The 27,310-nt window shown below is 36.0% G+C and overlaps 1 protein-coding gene across 2 annotated transcripts in view; it reads right to left on the minus strand.

The window, feature by feature from the left end:
• TPR (translocated promoter region, nuclear basket protein) overlaps positions 1-27,310 on the minus strand; it is a 59,759-nt gene that overhangs the window by 13,164 nt on the left and 19,285 nt on the right. For both annotated transcript variants that reach the window (XM_066261350.1, XM_066261349.1), the window contains exons 22-43: positions 26,292-26,457; positions 25,178-25,344; positions 23,848-24,000; positions 23,302-23,418; positions 21,611-21,814; positions 21,321-21,505; positions 20,751-20,898; positions 19,042-19,179; positions 18,819-18,950; positions 17,486-17,616; positions 15,721-15,931; positions 14,749-14,892; positions 14,170-14,368; positions 13,021-13,226; positions 12,762-12,823; positions 11,955-12,163; positions 10,666-10,938; positions 10,287-10,435; positions 9,576-9,656; positions 6,318-6,512; positions 5,370-5,501; positions 5,071-5,161 (exon numbers count right to left, since the gene is read on the minus strand). In XM_066261350.1, the coding sequence (XP_066117447.1) occupies positions 5,071-5,161; positions 5,370-5,501; positions 6,318-6,512; positions 9,576-9,656; positions 10,287-10,435; positions 10,666-10,938; positions 11,955-12,163; positions 12,762-12,823; positions 13,021-13,226; positions 14,170-14,368; positions 14,749-14,892; positions 15,721-15,931; positions 17,486-17,616; positions 18,819-18,950; positions 19,042-19,179; positions 20,751-20,898; positions 21,321-21,505; positions 21,611-21,814; positions 23,302-23,418; positions 23,848-24,000; positions 25,178-25,344; positions 26,292-26,457 (3,493 nt within the window). The remainder of the gene's footprint in view (positions 1-5,070; positions 5,162-5,369; positions 5,502-6,317; positions 6,513-9,575; positions 9,657-10,286; positions 10,436-10,665; positions 10,939-11,954; positions 12,164-12,761; positions 12,824-13,020; positions 13,227-14,169; positions 14,369-14,748; positions 14,893-15,720; positions 15,932-17,485; positions 17,617-18,818; positions 18,951-19,041; positions 19,180-20,750; positions 20,899-21,320; positions 21,506-21,610; positions 21,815-23,301; positions 23,419-23,847; positions 24,001-25,177; positions 25,345-26,291; positions 26,458-27,310) is intronic.

Genomic DNA, 27,310 nt, shown 5'->3' on the forward strand with positions numbered 1-27,310 from the left:
AAATGATGGATATTCACTTAATATCTAAGTCATTATCAATTCTAACAATACTGAAAAAGTTTTTATGTGTGGTCAAACTTGATTAAATAAATTTAAACAAGTTAACTTAATTATAAAAGTAAGCTGATACAAAATGAGTAAGGTTTTATCTTCTGCTAAAAAGGACTACTGGTCTGCTACTGATACTGTGGAAAAGTTTTCTGCTTAGAAAGCAAAGATTCTATGCTTTATTAAAATAATTTTGGCCCTGGTTGGCTCAGTGGTAGAGCACTGGCCCAGCATATGGATGTCCCGGGTTTGATTCCTGGTCAGGGCACACATAAGAAGCAATCATCTGCTTCTCCACCCCTCATCCTCCTCTTCTCTCTCTCTTCCCCTCCTGCAGCCATGGCTCAATTGATTCAAGCACGTTGGCCCTGGGTGCTGAGGAGGGCTGTATGGCCCTCAGGCACTAAGAATGGCTTGGATGCGAGCATGGCCCCAGATGGGCAGAGCTTCGGCCCCAGACAGGGTTGCTGGGTGGATCCTGATCAGGGCGCATGTGGGAGTCTATCTCCTCTCCTTTCACTTGGAAAAAGAAGAAAAAAACAACATAATAATTTTGTGTTATATTGTCTTAATCAAGTACTTGATTACTTAAGCGAATTTCCTATAAACAGTAAAAACTGTTTTGCTATGTAAACTTCTTGATTTATTTTTAAGTTTTAGACCTTTATAGAAAATCTAAAAGTTCCAAAGACACACACTTTCATGACAAAGAAAAAGTGTACATATTTTCATATTATAGGTACTAACAATGTTATCTTCCAAAGCAAATTCATGTCACTTGAAAGTTAAAGAAACAGTGAAATAAGGTAGTTATGGTTTTAGCCAGAGCTCTTCTAAAGTTAAAAGTACCTGTCACTGTAGTGCTTCTGTTGTAAGGGCCATCAGCATGTATTTTTCTTTAAATGGACAATTAAGTGTCACTTAATAATGACTTATGATACTACTTAGCCAAATGTCCAAACCTTTTGATATATTTTGACAAACATTCCCAAGTTTAAATTATAAATCATCATGACTTGGGAATAACTGATATATTCCAGAAGGACCCCTGAAACTTTCTCAAAAGATTTGTTTTTCTCTCTTAAGAGAAATATTAAACAAGGCTTATTTTGGTGTGTTGAAATTATATAGGAAGTATTGTGAAATAAAAAATAACATTAAGCTTTCTTTATATGTTATAAATGTCCAGAAATATATTTGAAGTTGCTAGAAATCTGAGATATCCTGACATAAGATATCTGTGACCAAAACTGAGGGCTACAATAAAATGACTAAAACTGAGTATCAAATTGTAGCAAATGTGGATGAAGTTCATACTGTTTTTGCAAAAAGACTCCTCATTGCCAGACTTTTGCCATCATGATGTTCTTGTAACATGGCAACAGTCTGTTTCTAAATCAGAGAAACTAAGATGGGTAAACAATGACTGTAATTAAATGAATAGATGGGGCTATGGGGAACCCAAGATGGCTATCTGGTTAACTCAGTTCTGTCACTTTTTTGGTTTTTGCACACCTTCATCCACCATGGTACATGTAAACTAGACTTCATTAACCTGCCACTTGGTTTGGTATGTTGTTATTCTGTTTGTATTGTGGATGACTTGAAGCTTTTTGTCACAAGGCTGATGCCCTTACAATGGCAAAGAAACTTAGAAAATGCTTCTGATTTGGGGTAGACCTTCCAAAATGTCTAGTGATTGAGGCAACTACTTCCCTGAGCAAACCCTGTGAGTCTTGAGAAGCAGCCTTGCAATTATCAAGAAAAACTGGATTCAAGCAAAACAAGTTTAATTTCACAAGACTGAATAAACTGATGATAATGGTTATAATTTTTATGACTTTTCTGTTTGAGATTGATGACTTATTAATTTTTTGTTTTCCAGATAAAGGAAACTTGTCTACCAATGACTTAGCAATTTGGTAAATTTTACCTGTTAGCAAAATCGAAACCTTTTTTTCTCCCTTTTAGATCCCTCCAGAATCTAGAACCTTTCAAGGCATATTTTTCTTTTTCATAGTAAAGTGATTATTTGTGTTTAAGTTCAATAAGAATCTGTTATCTCTATAAAAGGATACAATTGGAAACTGGTTTTATTACCAAGATTTTGATTGGAATGTCATTTTTGAGACATGCAGACTCAGATAAAACCAAAGCTTTGAGCAGTCAAAACTGACTTTGACAGTCAACTGAAGCCCCTTGGGAAAACAGCCTGGTGCCTTATTGGTTCACAGCAGTCTTACCAGGTGAGGAACTAAGGTTGCTCCTTGGGAGATTGAAAGTAAGAACCTCAAAGTATGTTGGGAACCTTGAAAAGAGAGCATCTTACCCAAATCTCTAAATACTGCAGAAGTCTGACAGCTTGGATTCTTAGTCTTAGGAGGCTATTTAAAGTTCAATCTGAATATTCCTTAGGAAAATTCCAGCAAAGCATATTTAAAGGCCCCTATATAGTTAGTTACTATTATTGCTGAACTTATACAAATAGGCCAAATTTATTGAAACTAGAATTATTTCGCAGATAAGTCTTAATTTGGCTATCTCTAGTAAAAATGAGGTGGTTTTAAAATGAAAATTATGTTTCAACAGGAACTACAATATACCATTATGGATATTAGATTCTGGTGCAGTCCATTGATTTTTTGAGTTTTATTTTCTACTGGTAAACTAGATGGGATCCTGAATCCTTCTAGTGACTTAAAATCTTTGAGAACTCAAACTGCCCCTTTTCTGAACCGAGCCAGCTCACTGTGGTTTGAGGATATAACAAAAGCTACTCTTCATTGTTTCTCTCATTAGGGCACAGGTATCCTGGCCTGCTGCTACCTCTACCACTCTTGTGGTCCGACTAAACCACATACCCTAAAGCCCCGCTGCGAGGCTCAGGGACCACTGTGAAAGAGGCAGTGAAGTGTAAGAGCTGGACAAGAGGGGCATGTGGGCAGCTAGTCCTCTCCTCTAAACTGAACCTACACCTGGTTGCCCATTTCCCTTGAGATTAAGGAATGAGCAAAAGGGGGGGGGGTTGTAAACACAGAAACAGCTCAAAATGGGCCTATCCTGTTTAATGAAATACTGAATTGTTTTTCAGAGACAACAGACTAAAATCACAAGTCATACATAAAGCATTAAGCAGAAGAAAGAACTTTGATCTTCAGCTGCACCTGGAACAAAGTGTCACCTGCTCCCACCTCTCTTTCTCGCCACCAAAGGACCAGGACATAACCAGAACTTAAACACTGGAACCACTTCAGATACCTAGGTTCCCTTGTCCAGAAAGATCCTGTGTGGATAACCTTTTACCATAAATGGCCAAGTTCCAAGGTCCTCTGATTAAAATATGCCCTACGAGCACCTCCGCATCTGTCCCCCAACCCCCCAGCCACTTAACTTAGTCCAGCTAGCAGGATAGATCTGAGGCACCATTAGGTCTCCTATCTTCTCCATTGGCACCTTCTTGACCAATAAACCTTTCCTTCTCCAAATTCTGATGTTTTGAATTTTGGCCAAAGAGTCAGGCACACTCTGGTTTCCGCAAAAGGCAAAAAGTTTCCCTCTATATTCCAACCTCATGATACAAAAAAGATGCTTTTTTTTTTTTTTAGATGAGAGGAAGGGAGATAGTGAGACCGACTGGTATCCACCCAGCAACGCATCTGAGGCCCATGCTTGAGTTCTGAGTTTTAGTGCCTGAGGCTGATGTGCTTGCTCCAACTGAGCTATCTTAAGTGCCAGGGCCATGCTCGAACCAATCGAGCCATTGACTGCGGGAGGGAAGAGGGAAAGAGGGGGAGTGGGGGGCAGAGAAGTAGATGGTCACTTCTCCTATGTGCCCTGACAGGAAATTGAACCTGGGATGTCCATATGCTGGGCTGACATTCTATCCACTGAGCCACTGGCCAGGGCCAAAGATGTATCTTATATCTAGAAAATGTTTTTAAAAAGGTAAATTATTATCCAGAGTATCATTAATCTCTCCCTACCTTATCTCTCTTAAAAACTATTCTTCATTAAATTGTTTAATGTTCATTTGTTTATTTCTCTCTTAAAAACTTAAAATAAATAAGTCTGACCTGTGGTGGTGCAGTGGATAAAACACTGACCTGGAATGCTGACGACGCCATTTGGAAACTCTGGGTTTGCCTAAGAAGCAACTACTACAAATTGATGTTTCATGCTCCTGTTACCCCTATTCCTCTCTCTAAAATCAATAAATAAAAAATTAAAAGAAAAATGGAAAAACAACACATTTTTTAATGAAAACTGCCTGTTCTTACTTTCCTTAATTCAAATGAGCATAAAACATGTACTTTAAAATACACAGGCCTATATGAAAACTCAGGAGACACTGCTTCCCACTAGTCTAAATATGTAAGGTTTTTACTACATTACTATTAATAACATTGGCTTAGTATTACTTATAAAACCAGGATATTATACCAGGTAATCACCAATTCTTTAAAACACATTTGAAAGTGATTCTAAAGTAAAAGTTATTTTCTATAAATTTCATAATCCTTTACTGCCTACAACATTTCAACGGCCCTCCAGGACTCATTGTTTCAAAGATTTAACAAAAAGCATTCTATATTTGGTAAAAAGTCTTTTATTCATTGGAAAAGCAGACAATATTGCAAAGCTCAAATTCTCACAACTCTTGAAACATGTGGCTTGATTAGACTGACCTCTTCTGGTTGTGAACTGCTGGTAGAAGTTCCTGATTTAATCTTTCCACTTAGGAAGAACAGCAACAACAGATAGCATTTGTCATACTCTAAAGATTTCAAAATATTTTAACCTTGCAATAATCCAATGAGGTAGAAATGATGGCATAATTATACTTCATAGGTATAAATATAGCAGATTTTATGACAGAATAAAATGACAGAGCTAGAACAAGAGCCAACCTTTTGCTTGCCAATTTACTAACCAAGTTTTATTACCTATGTGATAATTAAAAGCAATCCTAATTTAGAAAATATTACCAGAAATCTTCAATGAGAAAGAGACTAAAAATCTCACCACTGTTTTGAGAATCAGCAGCTCTTTGATTACTTTCACCTGCACCCATACTTTCTTCTGTTTCTGTACCTGGATCCGTCCCATCACCACCCTATAAACAAAATACAAATTCTAAGTGCAAACAAATCAAATATAATTATCTTAAAAAATACTAACCAAACTAAACCACAGTAAAAAAAAAAAAAGCCCAAAGGTATAAAAAGTTGGAGTGTTCTGAGAATAAGGCCTCTTACAGCCTTGGAGAACAGTAAGTTTTCTAAGGCAGCCCCTAAAATGGTTGGTCATCCTGACGCAGTTACCTCCGCATCATCAGCCTCATATCCGTCATTGCCGTCTGCGCTACCGGTGCCTTCGTTACTGTCGTCACCCTCGTCTCCCATCCCGGCGTCATCTTCATCATCGTCATCTTCTTCCTCATCTTCTTCATAATCCTAGGAAGAAATCCACAAGTATAAATAAAGGCCTAAGATATGGCACATACGTGCTGCACATCTTGGTACCATGCTTAGAAATGTGACACTTTGTTGATCAGGATACAAGAGCTGTACTGAAAGTTGTTATGGGATTAGTACCGTGTTAGCAAATATCAAAACTGTGGCGTTTACTAGGAGTAGTACAGTAATAATCCATTCTGAAATTCAATTGCTAATATGAGATCAGTTCAAAGATTAAAGCTCCTGGATGTCTACAGTGTCAAGCAGTCCACTTTAATTCTAAATTTATAATATAGCATTGATGATGAAATTATACTATATTATGAGCTTTTAAACACAGTGATTAATGACAGAATCTCAAATATGAAGCTGTCAATTTAGGATTGACTCCCAAAATAAAAGTGTCACTTAAAATATACTTCAACTAACATGACGCCTCAATTTCTTTTGAAGAGAACTACAGCACTCCATGAGAAAAAAAAACACCCTAGTTTCTATTATTTTCAGAAATCACAGATCTTATAATTAAATCCATAGTCACTTTATCAATAAGATTTAAGATTAAATTCAACTAACCTAATAAATCCTAAAGTGCTTAACAATTTTTTATAAAACTAGAGTTTTCCATCATTTGTTCTACACTCAATTCACTATAAAATACTACTTTAGAAGCTAATCAGGATAAAAGAAAAGCAAAATAACTGATTTACACTGAGAGAGAATCAAAACTGACTGGCTGATGCGTTAGCAGTCCTGAGGATTTCAGCATTTCATCCAGCAGTATAAAAACAGGTGATTCCAACCCAAATCTACCTCATGATCTCCATCATTCTCTTCTTCCTCCTCCTCTTCATCATCACTGTCAATCACAATGACATCGTCTCCTTTGCCCTGCCCATCTTGCTGTGAGGTTTGCTGCTCTGACCGCGGAGCTCCACTGTCTGCTTGTAAAGAGTGAGAGGTCTCTTCACCGTCTTCCATCGGAGCGTAATCTGCCTGGTTGACTCCCTTTAAAAATAAAAAAAATTTTAAGTCAAATATGCCTAAAACTATCAGTCACATTCTATAGACCCAAGTAAAGATTAAAGAATACTTATGGACTACTAGCATTTTATTTTTCAACATGTAGTTTTCAAAATCAGAATTGTTAAAAGTAAAAAAAGAGAAACTTTTCAGTTTCTTTAATGTTTTCCTACTCAAGAATTATTATAAATTTCATTGCTCAATAAAAAAAAGAGAAAAAAATATACAGATCTAGGTGTGTCAAAACTACCAGGGATATTGTAGATCAGTGTTGTACAAGAGAAATATAACGAGTCACGATGTGATTCACATATGCAATTTAAAAAAATTTTAATTGTCATTTAAAAAGGTAAGACACTGGTGAAATAAATTTTAAAAACATACTCAATAGAGCCAAAACATTACTGCAATTATGTAATCAATATAAAAATTAAGCAGATACTCTGCATTTTAAAATTAGTAGTAAATCTTCAAAATCCAATGTATCTTACACTTATCCCGTATTTCAACTTCAAAAACAGCCAACTGGTTAGGTTCCAGTGCAGTAGCAGACCAAAGCCAGAAATTCATGGTCTGCAACAAAAAATTTTTCCCCAATACAAGAAGTAGTCTGGAAAATATCCTAAATAAGCTAGTAGTACTGTCTTTTTACAAAGATACTTCTACTACCCCCCAAAACTCTATCCTAAACCTTCAAATCACATTAAAGATAGGATATAAAAATAATTCATTTAATCTATGTCCTCACAATTCCACTTTGTTAGCTGCTCAAATAAAGTATAATTTTAACTTTAATATGTTTTTTAATTAAAAAATGTTTAAAACAATTTTCATTGAGAGGAGGGAAAGGAAAGAGTGAGGGAGGTTAGGAGGGAGACAGGGATATAGAGAGAAAGAGAGAAAAGGATCAACTCGCTGTTCCACTTGGTTGTTCCATTAGCTGTGCATTCATTGGTTGCTTCCCGTATGTGTCCTGGCTGGGGATTGAAACTGTCACTTCAAAGCACGAGGATGACGGTTTATCAACTGAGCCACTTGGCCAGGGCTTTAACTTTATTTTTTGATATTTACTATAAAAATTTAAATGTCTATTTTTTAGTCATGCACTTAGAAAAATCTACTTTTATATAAGCCAGGAACAACATCTTGTGAACTATATCATTCACGAAGATTATGTGTGCTGAGTTTGGAAAAAGTGAAGCTGTGGTATAGTTAAAATGTACCTCAAAGTGACATACTTATTTCAAGAAAAGCGACACTTAGCAAGAACATCTGCTTCACTGTCAGAAATCAGAAAAATGAGCTGTTAAACATTCAGCACACAGTACTAGATGGCAGAACAAAAAGCCAAATGGCACTTCTGAGTCACAGGCAATTTGCAAATCACAAGAAAAAACTGCAGGGAGTTTAGGATAATTTAAACAAACCTGGAAATAAAAGAGAAGTTCACATCTTATTTCAAAATTATTATTATGCTCTTTAGATGATACTTGCTGAAAGATACATGAAAAAGATGCCATTTACAGTGGTGTATTCACCCTACAGCTTTAGTTTACTGTTTTTAGCCAAGGAAAACTGGAAAAATTAATTTGCAAAATCAATGCATCTAAGACAGTAAAATTTACTTGCAATCTATGGTTACTTATGATTAGCTTAAGATAATTCCTTGATTTTATACAGATAAAATAGATTTTTGAATAAAATGATCCTGAAAATTTATCCAGATAGGAAGTATTGTTTCAAGGTTAAGAGGACAACAGAAAACTAAATAAAACAGCCTGAGTTCCAATTCCAGCTTCAGTGCTATGAGAAGATGGGAGTGTGAACTATCTGGGCATTGTATTTTCCATCTATAGAACAGAGTTGCTTTGAGGATTAATTTACTTAATAAATGCCTATTTCTTAGAAATAACACTTGGCTTACAGTAATGAGATCTGTGTTAACTACTAACATTACTATATTATGAGTTCTTAATTTGTGGGGTAGAGGGATGGAAGGAAAGTAATTTGAGTGCCTAAACTGTGGCACGTATTATTTTAGTTATTTTACAATATTAAAAATTATGTTACATTATTCCAACAGATGAGGAACTTGAGGCTTAGCGAGAACTAACGATCTGCTTCCAGTCAGTCATGCAGCTTCGTGGTGGAGTTAGGAATGGAACCTAGCACTTTGTTACTTCAGTCTATGCATTTCCACTAGTGAGGTGGTCAGTAGAAAGGCCTCAATGAGACTTAAAAAAATGAAGTGTATAAATGCATTTTCTTTTATGAATTAATTTAATTCAATAAGGGAAGCAATACAAGATCACCAAACAACATTCAGGTTAACTCAAGACTCAACCAGCACTTGTCCTTCCAAATAACTGAGTGGATAATCTTTTTATGGAAGTAATTTTTTTTTTTTTCATTTTTCTGAAGCTGGAAACAGGGAGAGACAGTCAGACAGACCCCCGCATGCGCCCGACCGGGATCCACCCGGCACGCCCACCAGGGGCGACGCTCTGCCCACCAGGGGGCGATGCTCTGCCCATCCTGGGGGTCGCCATGTTGCGACCAGAGCCACTCTAGCGCCTGAGGCAGAGGCCACAGAGCCATCCCCAGCGCCCGGGCCATCTTTGCTCCAATGGAGCCTTGGCTACGGGAGGGGAAGAGAGAGACAGAGAGGAAAGCACGGCAGAGGGGTGGAGAAGCAAATGGGCGCTTCTCCTGTGTGCCCTGGCCAGGAATCAAACCCGGGTCCTCCGCACGCTAGGCCGACGCTCTACCGCTGAGCCAACCAGCCAGGGCCCTGGATAATCTTTACTCATGACAGCTCTTAGCATGGAAAATCTGTGCTAAATATAAATAAACATTTCTTTAATAAAGTTCAGAAGGTATTATACTAATTAGGAGCAAAAAAAAGCAGAAATTGCACTGGTAATTTTAATACTTCATTAACTATAAAATAAGACAATTACAAAAAAAGTCCAAATAATGATTCAATTGTCAAAGCTAATTTTGTTCACTAAAAACAACAATTTGTTATTTTAAATATATTTTACTTACTTCCCCAATGGAATCTTGAGAATCTTGGTTGTATACTTGAGTCTCTTCTTCATCAATACTTTCTTCTGCCATGACTTCTTCCTGAATCACAATATACAAGTGTGTTACTCACATCAGTTCACGAATAAAGCGCTATGCTAGTTCTCCTAATATAACATAAAACTCATCTGTAATTTTATAAAATGTACATCTGAAATGTTCATTTATATTTTACTCATAAAATATAATCTCATTCCTCTTCAGTAATACAAAATTAGGCTTATCAGAATTAGTTAAATACAAGGTAATGAAATTAGTAGTTTCAATATCTGACAGTAAAACAATTCATTATAATTTATCCTCAAAAAAGAAAATAAAGGGCTATAATTTTGGTAAATCTGAAAAAAAGATAGCAGGTAACAATTTAAAATGTCCATTAGACTATAAACTTCCTTATTCTTTAAATTAAAAAATATGAAAGGGGATTCAACTTACATTTTGTAACTGTATTTTTAAAATTGAAATGGGAACGAACTTAATTAAAGATATGCAAAGGATATAAAACATGGTAGGCAAAAGCAACAATGTCTGAATTGTTAGGGGAAACTGTGTAGTAAGTTAAGAGTTTACTGGATTTGGGCCCCATAGGCCATTCACCTGATAACGGTGCAACTGAGGAATAGCTTGGCTGTACTGATAGAAGTATAAACAAACAGAAGGACCTTTACACACCTCAGTTCCTACAGGTGTGACACTTTTCAATTTCTTTGGAAGAGGCATGTCCACGGTATCATCAGAGACCTGGTCTGACGCTTCCATGGTGCTGTCCTCTTCCTCTTCCCGTGTACGCTTCGGCAAAGAAGAACTTGGGGTAGCTGAGACTTTGAAATTACATAATTGAAAACTTGAATTAGAGCATGATAATTAACTCAATTTAGACACACTTAACTTATAAAACTAAACATGAAATAAACTGTTAGGAACCCATCCATACACTTAACACCTAGTAGAAGACACATACAGTGCTTACAAAGAATCATCTGTATGCATTCTACCCAGGAAACTACAAATGCACAGGCCTACTCTCACTTCATTCTAAAATGAATCCTACCCGTGCCAAATACTGCAGTGGAAGTAGAAGGCCGCTCAACTGGCGAACTCTGAACCACCTCCACTATGTTTGGAGACGGCTCTTGATTCGCAGGTTCAATCTGAGGATGACTCTGTTGAGTGGGCTGCACAAAAGCTGTAGCCTGTGTTTGCTGCTGAACAGTTAGTAGAGGTTGAGGAACAGAAGGCTGGACGTTAGGACTAGTAGAACGAACAGATCCACTTGTGCTTCCAAACACCGGAACATGTTCCACAGGCCCTTCCGACTGCATGGCTGAAAAGTAATTACAGTATTTAATGTATTAAGGCTTCTATTCTTTCCAAAGCTGGGGTTATCTTCCCTAGTCTGTGTTATAGGTGACATTCTGCATACTTACTGTGTATATATATCTCTTACCCCCTATACAAAAACAGAGGGTAAAGGTAATGCATTATGCATTTTTGTATTGCCTATGTGACCGATAAAGTAGTTAATTAAAATAAAGATCTGAAACTGTTTTTGATCTACTTAAATTATATAAAACTACATAAAATAAAATGTAGATGCTCAGAGTCAAATATGAGTTTTTACTAGGCATCATTTTATTTTTAATTGAAATAAAATTACTATTAAGTTTAATTCGTAATATATCTGAAAATCATTGTACTGAATGTAGCTGAAATATTCTGTTCTTTTATAGCGAATATATCTGTACATTTATATTACATATTCCTAAATACTTGAATAATTCACTAAATTCTAACATTTATTTAGATAAGAAGCCAAGGAAATTGTATTTAGTAAAGTTTTACTAAACACCTACCTATCTAGGGGTTGTATAAAAGGATCAAAATAATGAAAATTCATACCCTTTAGGAACTCCCTCTAATGGAGTAGAATTATAATTGCTGTAGTGAGCAAGCAAATGCTATGGGAATCAAGTAGAGAGCAATTAAAAGATCAATTTCAATGAAAAAGTGATGCTTGGGCTCAACTAGTGACTTAGTACTTCCTATCATCTTTCTTAGCCATTACAAGTGGAAATTCTGGTCCTTGAAAAACACGCCATATACTATAGGGGTGAATTTGCCCCCTTCTTCAGTTAAAAACACAATAAAGCAGGAAGGGAGGAAATCAGCTGCATTAACATGTCTCCTGGGAGGTATTCATTTGAAAATACAACTGCCCACTTTTAAATCATGCCTGACTTTAGCTTCCGTTGAAGCTTCATTTATCCTTAAAGTTACTGTCATCCTCTCAGATAAATCTAGGCAAGCAGCCAGCACTCATATCTGCATTACTTTACTTACCTTCTTGCGACTCCACTTGTGTAGTGGGCATCACGGTAGCTGTTGGGGTGGTGGTCGGATTGGTAACAGTTGCAGGTGTAACCATTGGGCGGATACTGGCCCTGGGTGTGGACTTATTCCCTGCCATGGCTGCAGCTGTCACTTTACTGGGAGTAGACACAACAGGGGTTGGCTTGATATTAGCTGTTGGTGGGTCTGATGTGCTGGCACTTAACAGAGAGGAAAACACAAGAATAACTGAATTACTCTAAATATTATTTATAAAGAATATACATATACTGTATTGAAAGCGAAGCACTGATATTTCCTGGAGTGTTCAACAGTATGACCTTAATATGCATTCAGACCTTACTAACTCTGTTTTTCCTAACACTGCTTTCAGTAGACTATTAGCAGATTAGAGAGAGAGAGAGAGAGAGAGAGAGAGAGAGACAGTACAGTTCTATATTTTTTGTTCACTAAATCTGTCAATGCTCTTATTGAAGAGGTTTTGAATTTAAGCATTACAACCTGTGCAGGAAATACTCTGCATCCTGACAATGTGAAATGTACTCAGCTGTTGTTCACTTTCCTGTCTCAACCCAGCCTCTTATATTTGTATCCTTAACATCACAGAGAAAATCAATAGCCCTCTTAGACAATAATCACAAACTAAAAGATGAAAGATGTTTCCTTGACACAAAGTTCCACCTGATGAGACACACTTTTGTAACAAACGTAGTATAGATTTGTTATCTCCCCAAAGATCACAAGATCTTCCCTGAACCTTAAAAGAGAAAGACAGACTATAAAAGAACTGAAACTCACATTCCTCTTTCACCAGAAGCTGGTGTTGTTTTCAACGTGATCTGTCTCTGCTGTTCTGGGACCTATATAAAAAGAAAACTATGAATTACTGTGCCTATCCCACAAGACTCAACTAAACCATGCCATCAAAACATTTACTTTTGTTAATTCTCTCTGTATCTTGGTTTAGACAAAATTCACTGATAAAGGCTCCTCAATCAGCAGACACCTTCAAGTAAAATGTACAAGATTTGCCATTTAAACAGAAGTAGCTAATCACCTTATTAGTAGGTTCTTGAGGCTCATCTCTCTGTTCAAGGTGTCTCTCTTGATGCTCCCTGAGTTCTCTTTCCAAGCGACTAATTCGACCTTCATACTGGGATTTAAGAGCAGTCATACGAACATCTAATTCATCTTTCTGCTGATCTAAGGCTCCATTCCTTTGTTTAAGCTCCTCATTTTCTTTAGTTAGCTGATCTTTCACACCTAAAGAAGTATTCATTTGATTGTATTAATATTATAATCAAACACTGGAAATAAAGTTTATGTGCTTAATAGATACTAACAGTACTATGTGATTTCATTCCTGAATTTTTACATTTACAATAATTCTGATAAACTGTACATCTCAATAGGCAAACTTCTAAACATATTTGTATTTATACTTGTATATTATAAAATATACTTACTCTAACATAAAATTATGTAACTTTTCCTAACAAAGACCTCAAAAAGATAAAAGATCTACCATAAACAGCAGCCAGCAGGTCCTTTTAAAAGGACTTTAATATTTCAATTTATTATCAAATACAAGAATATTATAAACTGCAAAACTTTCATTTCATATAATCTATTATATATATATTCAACTTCATATTTTTTTATCTTATTTGTTGCTAGAACACTAGCGTAGAGATCATTATAAAACCCTGCTCTTTAAAAACCCAAACTAATTAGTAATTTTTCTGCCTGGTAAACAGTCTGGCCAGTGAGGTACAGTACGGCCCTGAGTGTTGCAACACTGGGCTCCTCCTAAGACTGACATACTTTCCCTGAAGGGCCTCAATGAAAGAAGACACAGAGAAGTCCCCAGACTGGTAAGACCCAATGCCAAGTAGGAGTTCAGAGAAGGCCTCTGGACAGTATACTGTGAAGCCAAAGGCTGTAACCGTTACACACCAAAGCAGGGCAGCAGTACTCCTATCTATTCACTACCAATTCACAAGAAAGACTTCATATGTCAAAGACATCCCCATCCATTGAAAATTAAGACTGTACTATTTTGTGTCTAATTAAATAAACCTACTATTTAACACACACACAAAATCATTTTATAGTATTTACTTTTTCTCCTTTCCACTTAATTTTAAGCCCACATCGATTAACTTTTACTATCAAGTTCAAAACTTAAAAGTATACAGAAATTTACCAGCTAAATGCGCAATTTTTGATTTTGCTGCAACAATAGCCTTTCTCGTCTTTTCCTCCTTTTCAGTGATCTGCTGTCGGAGCTGCTCCTCCTGTGTGGTTCTATCTTGAAGATCCTGACGAAGCCGTGCAAGTTCGGACTGAAGCTGGCCAATCTGATCCTGGAGATTTCTTGCTTCTGCCTCTTTTTCAGATAATGTCTTTTAAAGGGAAACAACATAATTATTATGTAAAATCAATCATATTGATATAAACTCTATGTCCTACAAACATAAAATGTAAAACTTTTTTTTATTAAATGGAAGTATAAACTTTAGAAACATAAAATGCTGGTCAAGACAAGTAAGCAAACACTTGAAGATGATTAGATACTATCCACATACGTGAGTTATTCAAAGTAAAAACTATTATATATATATATATATATATATATATATTTCCATATGATAGGAGAAAGTGTCAATGCCTAACATAGATTTCTTTTTTAATTCCTTTTTGAGACTGAATAATATTCCATTCTATGTCTTTAGGTATTCAACAAGACTTGGGATGTACACCTTTTACTACCTCATACTCATACCTTCTGCAGATTCTCTACTTGACTCTCAAGTGACTTTGACCTTGTTTCAGCTTGGTTAAGGGCATCTTTGAGCTCCTGCATTTCCTGGACAGAGACATGCTGTTCCTGATGGTCTCCAGAAGACTGAGCTGAGGTCTCCATGACCTAATACAAAAAATAGTAATAATATACCCACATTTATATTCAGTAATCCCAAGTTCATGCAAAGAAATTTAAGGGTACTCATAAATTACTTTCTATGCAACAACTTTAATGTCTAAAAGTTATTAGTCAAATAGGTTAGGGTTTTCCATAAAACTGAATATTAACCAGCTAATCAGGATGAAGATGCATTGACATAAATTGTTCAGAATGACAAATTACTCATAAGTAAAGAAAAGCATACTGAAAGTGGTTAACACTGCACAAAAAGAAATTTTCAATTTTTTTCCTTTATATATTTTCTAATTTAACAAACGTAAAATATGTCATTAAGTCAATATACAGTTCTTTTATCTCTAGGAATAAAAAACAAAATGCTAATTCAAAATCTAGCAAGAATTTTAAAATTCTTTTTGAAGGTGGTTAACTACTTATTTAAAAGTACATAACACAACCTGATTAATTATAAAGACTATTATTTTTTGATATACACAATTTTAGTCAACAATGAGTTATAAGCACATAGTTTTGAAAAGAGACAATACTGGAAACTGAAAAACTGAATTAAAATACCTAGCACTTATTAAAATTTCTTTATAAATTTACAGTGCATTTTTGGACATATTTAAGAGCTAATCTTAAGTCATGGTATCATATATTACCTTAGACCCAAGTTTACAATCTAAAAACCAATAATAAAAGTTATGAAGATACAAGATTTTTATGTCACCCTGATATATAAAATTATGTATAATCTGTGTATATCAAAATTATATATGTTTTATATATAAATATTAGTATGCACATCATAAGGAAATCACTTCAAAATACCTTATCCTGCTGCGCTTTGAGTTCCTCATACTGGGTTTTGTATCGACGTCCAATTTTCTTGACTTGAGTAATAGTTTTGACTTTTTCTTGGATATCAATTATTTTAGAATCTAAGTCTTTCTGGATGCTTTCCTTTTCAGCTCTTATTTTATTTAAATCTTCCTTTAGATTCTGGATTAAGTTCTGATTGTTAGTCAAAGATGCATTTGATCTAAACAACAAAAAAACAAAGACTAAGTATATGAGACTTTGAAGTTTTAAAATCCTTTAATTTACATTTTTATTGTGTTGCTTGAGATTTTTATTTAAAAATCCTTAAAAAAAACCCCACACACTACAGTAACTCTTTAACTTATGAATCTGTGGTTCTTTATAAAGATCTTATTTGCTTATAAGGCATAATGCCCATGTTAGAGATAAGAAAACCAAGTTACAAGTGTCAAGTAACACGCACAATTTTACACAGTAATAAGTGTTGATACATAAGTTTTAATGCACATCTGCCTGATAGCAAAATCTATACTCCACTCAATTGGGTATCAAGTAAATATATTAGGTTTTGTAGAGCACACAGTCCTTGTTATATGTTCTTCTTCCTTTTACAGAATGCTTTAAAACTGTAAAAACCATTCTTAGCTTATAGGCTGAATCCAGAAACCTCTGGATTCTGGTTTGCTAAACCCTACTTTATCATAAACTTAAATCAGGTGACCGTGAAATAAAGAATATGGGTTTAACAATTACTGACTATAATGTTAGGTACTTTTCTGAATTTTAGCTTTCTCATTTTAAAAATTAAGTAATATTATTATAGCGGAGATAAAATGCTAGGCTACTGTTACAAGTAAAAAAAATACATATAACAAAAATTTGCGCCTGACCAGGTGGTGGCGCAGTGGGTAGAGCGTTGGGTTGGGATGCCAAGGACCCAGGTTCGAGATCTCAAGGTGCCAGCTTGAGCATGGGCTCACCTGGTTTGAGCAAAAGCTCACTAACTTGGACCCAAGGTCACTGGCTCAAGCAAGGGGTTTCTTGGTCTGCTGAAGGCCCGCAGTCAAGGCACATATGAGAAAGCAATCAATGAACAACTAAGGTGTCGCAATGTGCAATGAAAAACTAATGATTGATGCTTCTCATCTCTCTGTTCCTGTCTGTCTGTCCCTGTCTATCCCTCTCTCTGTAAAAAAAAAAAATTGCAAGCTGTCAAGCATTATATATCATATATAGAGAGATTATGATGTGAACTGACATTAAATCTTTAAAAAAGTAACCAAAAACATTAATTTTAATATTCAACTACTTATCTTTAAAAAGACAACAATATAAGTTCATTACAAAACTTTTGATTGACCCTGGCCAGTTTGCTCAGTGGTAGAGCGTCGGCCCGGTGTGCAGGAGTCCCAGGTTCGATTCCTGGCAAGGCCACACAGGAGAAGAGCCCCATCTGCTTCTCTCCACCTCCCCCTCTCCTTCCTCTCTCTCTCTTCCCCTTCCACAGCCAAGGCTCCATTGGAGCAAAGTTGGCTCGGGCGCTGAGGACGGCTCCATGGCCTCCACCTCAGGTGCTAGAATGGCTCTGGTTGCAACAGAGCAACGTCCCAGATGGGCAGAGCATCGCCCCCTGGTGGGCATGCCAGGTGGATCCCAGTCGGGCGCATGCAGGAATCTGACTGCCTCCTCGTTTTCAGCTTCAGAAAAATACAAAAAAACAAAAACAACAACAACAAAAAACCCTTTTGGTTGAAATAGTTAAGATCTCCTGTACCTTGCAATCTCAGCTTTAAGTCTCCCAACTTCTTCCGTTAACTGCTGAATACGCTTGGTATGAACCTCCTTCTCAGAAAGGAGCTTCCGATATTCTTCAGTATCTGGATCTTTCTGTTGATTTATTAGATGCTAAAATAGCAAAAATGTGTAACAGGGTTTCACAGGTTTTATCAAACTAATGTGCGATTAAATAGAACACTTAGTAATGTTTACATTAGGTATCTTGTATATACGGTAACAAAGCACCAAACTCTAAGATAATTAAAATCAAAGCTCTAGTGTGTCTAGCTAAAAAGTCTAGCCAAAATGGAAAGGGAAAATAAGGTAAATGTTATTATTCATTATATATATTTTAATAGTTACAGATAAACACTTCAGAATAGTTACAATAGAGCCAAAGAGATCCAAAAATCTACAAGCTTTTAATATTAAATACCTAATTTCATTAAGTGACATTAACAAAGAAAAAATGTTCTTAATGCATTATAATCTAGGGGTAAAAAGTGAAAATCCCAACTATAACTGATTCACTAGGAAAAAAGGCAGCACAATTTAATAGGAATACAAGGTAAGGCAAAAGTAGGTTTACAATTTTGAGTACATGAAATAAGTTTTGCCCTTTTATTATTATTTATTAACTGTTGTATTACTACTTTCCATACAAACAACTGTAAGCTTACTCTTGCCCAACTTTGTATATGTAAATTTGCATAGATCACCCTCCTTCCTTGACTTTTCAGATTGTCTGTGATAAAAAAATAAAAAATTAAATAGTCTCTTAAGATCTACAGTCTGACTGACTTAGATAACAACGGTTACCATGCCAGGGCATTATCTTTATTACCTAATTTTTGTAACATGAAAAGTAGTATTTTGCCCTCATTATTACAAATGAGAAAAATTGGCTCAGGAGTTTAAAAAAAGTCTCACAAAACAGATGTGGCAAGACAGACTTTCAACCTTTTGTCTGAATAGAGCTGGAGTTTCTAACTGTCTTCTGTGAAATGATTTTGTCTTCCTAAAAACGGTTTCCAGTAAATAAGCCATCTTTAAGTGCTTCAATAAATTATAAATCCATTTTTCATATATAAAAGTATTTTAAGAGAAAAGTGAAAGCCTAAATTTAGAATTAAAAGACCTAAATTAGTCATTTTTACAAAACATAAAAACATTTTAAAAACTGAGTTGTATGTATATGTACCATGTTGTACTTCAACTGTTAAACATAGTAAATTTTTGCTAGTTCTTCAAATAATTTATTTCCTTAAATTTTACCCTATTTTAAAAAAATCAACATTTCCATTTTTTGGAATAGGTTTAATTGCATTTACCTGGTTACGTGCTTTCCAACGTTTGACATCTTCTTCTAATAACTTCTTCTCTGCTTGCAACATACCACTTTTCTCACTTAGCTCAGCATTTGCTTCTTGTAATGGTAAAATATCTAACTCTAGTTTCCTCACCTGAAAATAATGCCAATTTTTAAAATACCTGATATAAAAATTCATAATTTTAATAAAATAAACATGCTTCTACTATTAAAAAATTACAAACCTTTGCTTGCATCTGCTGTAGATCCTGTTCTAGTCTTTCCTTTTCTTCTCTTAGCATCTTATTGGTCTCCATCACTACGTTCATTGTTTCAGTTTTCTTCATCAGTTCTTCATGTTGGGCCATCGTTTTTGCAGTTACCTGGAAGATTTCACACACGCTTACACATCGTCTACCACTAGGTAAAGACTATCTTTTCCTACCAGTTTGAATCTTCCCTGCAACAAGTGAGGTTTTAAATATTAACTTTTAAAACTCAAGTTTTTGAAAATTTCATGTTTATTTTTCTGCAGTGCATGCTAATTACAAAGACTTTAAACAAATGTAAGAAATCACAAAGGTGAAAGTAAAAAAGAAACTACAAACCCCACCAACAAATAATCCATTTTACCATTAGGTGAAAACAGCAATCCAGATTGCTTTCTTTTTCTTGGTGGACTGAATTTATTAATAATTCCAAAATAAAATTATTTCCCCCACCTGCCCTTTTCCAGCAATTCTTTTTTATTTCATTCAATCGTTTCATCCCTTTGGTTTTGACCACTTTTACTGAGAGTTTGTCAACAGTAAAGAACTCCTTCCTGTTCTCGTTGGGTGTAATTATCCACCTTTCACACGTTACTTCATTCCCTAACCATTTTTAAAGCGATGGCTCATGGCTGCTATGCTGCAGCGTTCATTCACAGCGGGCAGACAATCTATCATTTTTGATATAATGTGGTACTTTTTGACCTTCTGACTCTAAGAGTTGATTCCCCTGACCCCCACATCGTAAACCTGTTTGTGGACTGGGCATTTTTAAGTATTATTTGCCTTTCTATAAACCAAAGGAACAACAAAAAATATGCCATCTTTGTTAGAAACCCTGATTCTGCCTCTTTTCCTCCACTGAATTAAAGGATCTGTGTATTATTTCTACAAGGGGATATATTTGAATTTGAATTGTTTTCTCAAGGTGATGTAATTCTCAAACTTTCAACTTGCCTGAAAATGTAAATTCATATATCCTGTTTCAATAGTTTCTCTCTAGCAGTTATTCGAACTACCTATCAGTTAAAAGAAGATAAATGATTCAAGTTCCTGATTTCCTTCTTTCCATGTGGGGTGTTATTACTGCCACGTCCTTAGAATGAGGTCATGCAATAAGATTTTGGGTGTTAGTGAGGGTTAAAGGGTCAAGCTTGTGATATGACCATCCATTCACTATATAGCATCTTCTTTTTCTTTCTTTGGTTTATAATTGCTATTTTTTGATCTTTTGCTGAGGAAGAAATATTCTGTAGCAGTTTCAATCCACCATGTTATCCTAGAATGACTTTTGATGGATATGTAATGACAACTACAACAAATTAAGATAACTGGAATTTAAGCACTTATTATGCACCAGACAGGATTCTAAATGCTTCATGTGTACTAATTCACTTAATCTTCATTATTAATGTCCATTCCAGTTTTACAGATGATGACATTTGAAAGCAGGGAAGTTAATGTACCCAAGGCATACATCTCATGATATGAAGTTAGAATTTGAAACCAGGAAGTCTGGTTACCACTAGTCTCTTACCACAATATTATATCAGTGTTTAATAATGTTTAATAAACTGGTAAGTTTAGGAAGAATGCTCATTTCAAATTAAATTTTATGTTATTAGGAACTAAAATGACCTCTTCACTTGATTTAACGACTGCTTTTTTCACGCGTGGATATATACCTGGACTTTCTCCCGTTCAGCATTGAGACTGTCCTGCAGTTCCTGCAGCTCTCTTTCTAAAAGTTCAACTCTTTGTCGATAACGCAGACTCTCAACCTGAGCCACCTCAAATCTCGTTTCAGCAATTTCTTTTTCTCGTCGTATAAATCTGCAAGAATAGATGAGATTCTATTTGAATAAAACATGACAATGATATTTCAAAATTTGAGTAATTTTAAGATGACAAGATTATTCACTTTAACAACTATTTTTATATTTTCATTAAAAATGAGAGAAAGATTTATTATAAATGGTGGCTTTAGAAATATTCATCTGAAAAATGACCCGAAAGGCATTTAGTTTGTCAAAGAACCCATGCAAGTTTAACTGAATGCCATTTATTTACATGAGCATACTTGTGTAAGTTCAAAATGACCACTAATTGAGTGGCAGTTGGTGTGTTAGTCAATAAGAGACGGTATGAGCTTTGTATCTAAAGAGCTCACAACCATCCCCTATAATGTATACATTTGTAGATAACTACAGCTGTTATATCACAGAAATAAAGCACCAAAAATACATTGGCTTTACCTGAGAATTTCTAAAATTTGTTCTTGAGATTTTCCTTCTTCACTGAAAGATACATTCAGTGGACCTTGTATACCTTCCTTCACAGAGGCAACAACCTTGTCACTTAATTTTTCAATCTGATCATGAAGTAATCTGTTTTGTTTCTCTAGATCTTCACAGCGAGACACACACTTGGAAACTTCATCCTGTAAGCCAATACTCTGTCATAATAGTTTTTCTCATGCATACTAAACAGAGAAACTCAAACTTTTCGATTCTCCAGAGCATTCTGTTAGGATGCACAGTAATACCTTTAACACTCTCTCTCTTTCCTCCCACGATGCTTTACACTCCAACAACTGTGACTCTGCTTTCTGGGCGGTTTCCTCCAAATGCTGCCGCAGTGATGCCATCTTGGCCACCTGCGCCTTGGCGGCCTGCAGAGCCTCCACATCAGCGGCATGCAGCATCAGCTCTCGCTCATACTTGTTCTGAGCTTCCACGGCGATTTTAGCCTGAAAGAAATTATTCCCCCACTGACGCAAAAGACTAAAAACCTAAGGCTCATCAGTACAGAAGATGCACACTGCATTATTTAAAATAATAAAAGTGGAGATAATATAAATACACCAAAATAGAACAGCTAAAAGTTATACTATTATCTACTGAAGAACTAGTCCAAATGAAACTTATGAAGACTACGTAGTTAGCAATTTGGAACAGATTTTATAAAATAAAAGCAAAATATAACTCACTTATGTAAAATACATGCATACACACATGAATTAAGAGAAATGGAAATAATTAATTTAAAAATTGTGGTACAGAAACATCCTCTGATTTTAATCTTCAATGTTACGCTGTTTGGCAATGAGCCAAGGACAAACCATTTTTGTCTTATTTACCCTTGAAGCCTTTCCCCCTGTATTCCACTTTTAAAGTAACTGGGGTACATATACATGTTACATAAGCAATAAAGACTAGTAATCAAATAAATGGCAATTAATATACAACTTAGAATGGAAACATTAGCAATATTACCACAGATATTCATTTCTCATTCTACCATTTTAATAATCCCCATTACTCTGAATTGTGTTTTACCATTTTTGTTCATAAAAAATTATAAAAAGCTTTATCACACATGCATATGTGGTTATATGTATATACGTACTTGCAACAAATAATGTGGTTTTGTTTTTTAAGCTGTATAGAGTAGTGAAAAGCTCTGTAAAGTGTGGTGTATAAAAGTCCATAACCTCAGTAATGTATTAAAAATTGTTTTGCTGAGGAAGGTATTTATCTTGTTTACAATACAGTTTTACAATCAGAACTAAGGAAGGACTGAAGTAGAAAAAAAAATGTTTGCAAACAAGAGCAATTACACATTTAATCTCCTACTCCTATCTTTGTATTTGTCCCGCATTTGTCTTTTCTTTTTTTTTTTTGGTATTTTTCCTAAGTGAGAAGAGGGGCTGTGGTGGGGGGCAGTCAGACTCCTGCATGCACCGGACTAGGATCCACCCGGCATGCCCACCAGGGGGCGATGCTTAGCCCCTCTGGGGTGTTGCAACTGGAGTCATTCTAGCACCTGAGGTGGAGGCCATGGAACCATCCTCAGCGCCTCGGCCAACTTTGCTCCACTAGAGCCTTGGCTGCGAGAGGGGAAGAGAGAGAGAGGAAGGAGAGGAGAAGGAGTGGAGAAGCCGATGGGCACTTCTCCTGTGTGCCCTGGACGAGAATCGAACCTGGGACATCCACGCGCCAGGCCAACACTCTACCGCTGAGCCAACCGGCCAGGGCCTGTCAAGGTTGTTTTGTTATTGACTATTACACTATGTACTTTTAGCCTTCATCTAAACTTTTCTAATGATCTTGGTCCAAGTTCCACAGAAGTAGAAATAACTTTGCATTTCTGTAAGGTTCACCAATCCCCAAAATGCATTAATTTCCCTAGGGTCAAAGCTCATTTATCAATCCGGGCTATGAGAGCAACACTTACTTGTTCCTGACAGTCGCGTCTGGCTTGCTGTTCATTACTCAAAGCAGTGCTTGCTCTCTGAAGAGCTTCTTGTACTTCATTCTGAACACTATTCAGTGTTTTCTTTAACTCAGACAACTCCATGGAAAGAATAAGATTAAAACCAGAGTTAATTGCAAACTTACTTTTAAAAACTTTAAAGACAAATTTATAAAAGCCCAATTAACCCAATGGGATTTCTTACAAAATTAAAATAGTTATAGCCTGATATAATCCACTCATTTTGCAGCTCCATATTCCCTGCCTACTAATACTCCCAACAGTCAGTTCTCAGCCCGTGGTTTCTAAAAAGCAGTACTGAGACCTACTAACATATAGTCTAAAATATTGAAAGGAAACATGAACTGATGTACAGAGCAAAGTAAAATATAAAACTAAAATTGGTGGGTATGAGTTTAATCAGTATCTGTTGAGATAACCCGAATGGTAACTAATGAGTTATTTAAAAGCATTCAAGTACTTACGCACACACACAAGAAGACTGATACAGTTAATAACCCAATTTACCTGTTGTTCCATGCTCTCTATGGCTTTTCTCTTGTCATCCTGAAGTTCCTGTTTTTCCTTCTCTACTTCCATCAATTTCTTTTCCAACTGTGTCTGAAACTCAGCCGACTCTTTCAAACGAACTTCGATATTCTTATGTACTTCTTCTGTCACCTTCACCATCAGCCCAAGAGTAGGACACAAAAATTATAGACATTTAAAATCAAACAATTATTCTATCTAAATCTAAACTAAATTTGAAAATTACTAAAATTATTGTTTGCCTTGTATTTTTTCTTTTCAAAAACCCATCAAATGATTTCAAGTTCAAAATCATTTAAGCATAATTTACCTCTCAACTTCGTTACTGGTCAATTTTTCTTTTCTCAAGTAAAATTTCCAATTCTCATTTCTCCCACAAACCCCATATCCACTTGCCAAATCTGTCTTTCTACTACTGAAAGGATTACCCTCCTCCACATATTTTGATTTCCATATTGTCAACCACAAATGTCTTTTAAAACTGTGGCCCTAGACTATAGCTTTGGCCTCCAAAATGAATTTTGTATCCTTCAACATAAGATAGTGATCTTTCTAGTTAAAACAAGTTATGGCTATGACATGCTGAGGGAAAAAATCAGTAATTTTTACAAAATATGATATTCAAAACATTTCACAATTGTTAAAGAGACACATTCACAATTAATATTCCTCACTGCCCTCACCTACTTCCTGTTCACATCAGCATCTGGTCTGTACCTTTCCTACAGCAACACACCTCCCCTGTTTTATGAATTTTGTGGGTTGTTTTTATCTGGCTGATTAGACCCCAGCACTTTTAAGAGGTAAGTGCAAGGATGTCAGTCCAACACGTCTTTACCACAGAGCCTTACACACAGCAGGCTTCTTTTTTTTTTTTTTTCTTTTTCTTTTCCTGAAGTTGGAAACGGGGAGGCAGTCAGACAGACTCCTGCATGCACCCAACCGGGATCCACCCGGCATGCCCACCAGGGAGCAATGCTCTGCCTATCTTGGGGCATCGCTCTGCCGCAATCAGAGCCATTCTAGCACCTGAGGCAGAGGCCACAGAGCCATCCTCAGCGCCCGGGCCAACTTTGTTCCAATGGAGCCTTGGCTGTGGGAGGGGAAGAGAGAGACAGAGAGGAAGGAGAGGGGGAGGGGTGGAGAAGCAGATGGGTGCTTCTCCTGTGTGCCCTGGCCGGGAATTGAACCCGGGACTCCTGCACACCAGGCCGAAGCTCTACCACTGAGCCAACCGGCCAGGGTCAGGCTTCTAATTAAAAGAAAAAAAAATTAAATGCATTAAAGTTGAATTCAAAATTGTACATACCTGTTTTTCCTTGTTAAGGGACTCTTCTAAACTCGTAACCATTGCTCGGTACTGTTCTACGTTACTAGTACTTGTTTTGAGTCTCTCCTTCAAGTCATTCACCTGCTCTTCTGCCTGCCTAAGCTGGCTCAGGACATCATCCACATCTTCTTTGTTGCTAGGCTGACCTAAAAGATTTAACAGCTTTCTTAAAATTAAGATTTTAATGGTAAAAGAGGTAACTATTATCAAAGGGTTTGTAAAATTAGGATTAAGTCTCAAATGTGGCAGAACTTAACTATCTATGAAGTATTTATCAACCCATAATAAATACCAACATAAAACAGTGATTTAGTCATTATGTTGCTTTTAAAAAGCCAAATATTTGAAATCTGCTATTATAAATATTATGAAAATGTTATTTATAAAAGAATATAATTAAATTTTATTATCTAAAACACAAAATCTTAAATCATTTAGCCCAATTTTTATTTTAAAATTCTTGGAAAAGGAAGAGATTACAGACTGAAGTTTTTTTTTATCAAATAGTATCAATAAGAGAGTACTATTACATAATCATACATACAATATATATACACACATATACAATTATATTGTTTTTCATTTCTCTTCCACTGAGATAAGACCATATAGAAAGATTATCTAGACACATTTGCATTTGAAATGGTAAATTCCCCAAACAGAAGCAAAATCTAACAAAACAAATCCCAGAGGCTATCAAGGAGCAAAAATTAGGACTACTGCTCTGAAAGACACCAAACTATTATTTGTTAAGTGAGCCTTACTGTTACAGATTTAACAAGTAGCCCCATCTCAAAAAGAGAGTTTAAAACTCAAATATTAGCCCTCAAGAGAAATATTTTTAAAACATCAATAAACGGTTTCAGCATTTGGAAAACAAAGAACATACTTTGGTCAGATGCCTACAGAACTATTCTCAATCTTTCAAGTCTCCAAATATATTAATTTAGGCCTAAAACAGAGCTTCACTACATATATAAAGAGTAAAAGTGTTTTTTCTTTCAGGAGTATCCACAAACAAAAGGCTATTTAAGTAATAGATGTCACAAATGTTTCTAAAGACACTTTACTATGGACCTAACTATTTGTTTACCTTTACCAGGTCTCTGTGAGGACTGAGAGGCAAGCTGGACTTCCACGTTACTGAGGTGCTGTTTCAATGTAGCGTTCTCCTTCTGAGCATTTTTTAATAGCTCTTTTGTGTTAAGATGAAGATTTGTCTCAGTATCCAGCTGCCTCTTTGTATCTAAAAGTTGAACCTAAAAGATAAAAATACATTAACCCTACAAACACTGCTTTTAAATTCTTTAATAACTAGAAGTTCAAATTAATCTTTTTATAGAACTTTAAAACTCTGGCCAAGATAGAGTAACAGAAACCACAGTTACCCTGCCATCTGAAATAGCCCCTGCCCCAAAACAAAGAAACAAACTAAAACAGACACAACCTATGAACCAGTATCACAATGTGGGTTGACAGGACACAGACAGGCTAGCTCTACAATTTCCCTAGCTCACTGACTTAAGAGTATCCAGGCTAAGGCACAGGGAAAGGGAAGAGAGGCAGAGGCCAGCAGACTCCCTGAACTGAGAACCCAGGACTGGGAGTACAGGAAGGTCAAACTGGCTCGAATCTATAACACAAAGAATCAGAGAAGACAGTTACCCACTTAAGAACACCCTGGGGATTTGCAGAGGATCCTTCTTGAATATTCAGCAAAATGGATCAGCACATGAGTATGAAACCACCCCAGACAGGGTCAACAATCATCCAAAGAGACCGGTGTGAAGAGTGGTGCTCACAGAGTCAGCAACAGTGCCTGTTCCCAGTAGCCAGACTAAAAGAACTCCCAGTCCATCAAATACTGGGAAGCGATACTCAGGACGGTCTCACCTCAGTATTGGGGAATAATTCGTTCTAGACTGAGCACTGCTTTAGGCCTAATAAATCATAAAAATCAAAACTCAAGAGAATCAAACTATTTTCAATTAACTTTACTATATCCCAGAACAGCTCAAGAGTTACAGGAATACAAAAACAGCCAACACTCAAAAGGATAAAACTCAATGTATGGAACCCAATAAAAAGACTAAGCATACAAAGAGGCAAGAA

Source organism: Saccopteryx bilineata, chromosome 2, assembly GCF_036850765.1.
Source record: "Saccopteryx bilineata isolate mSacBil1 chromosome 2, mSacBil1_pri_phased_curated, whole genome shotgun sequence".
Taxonomy (NCBI): Eukaryota; Metazoa; Chordata; class Mammalia; order Chiroptera; family Emballonuridae; genus Saccopteryx; species Saccopteryx bilineata.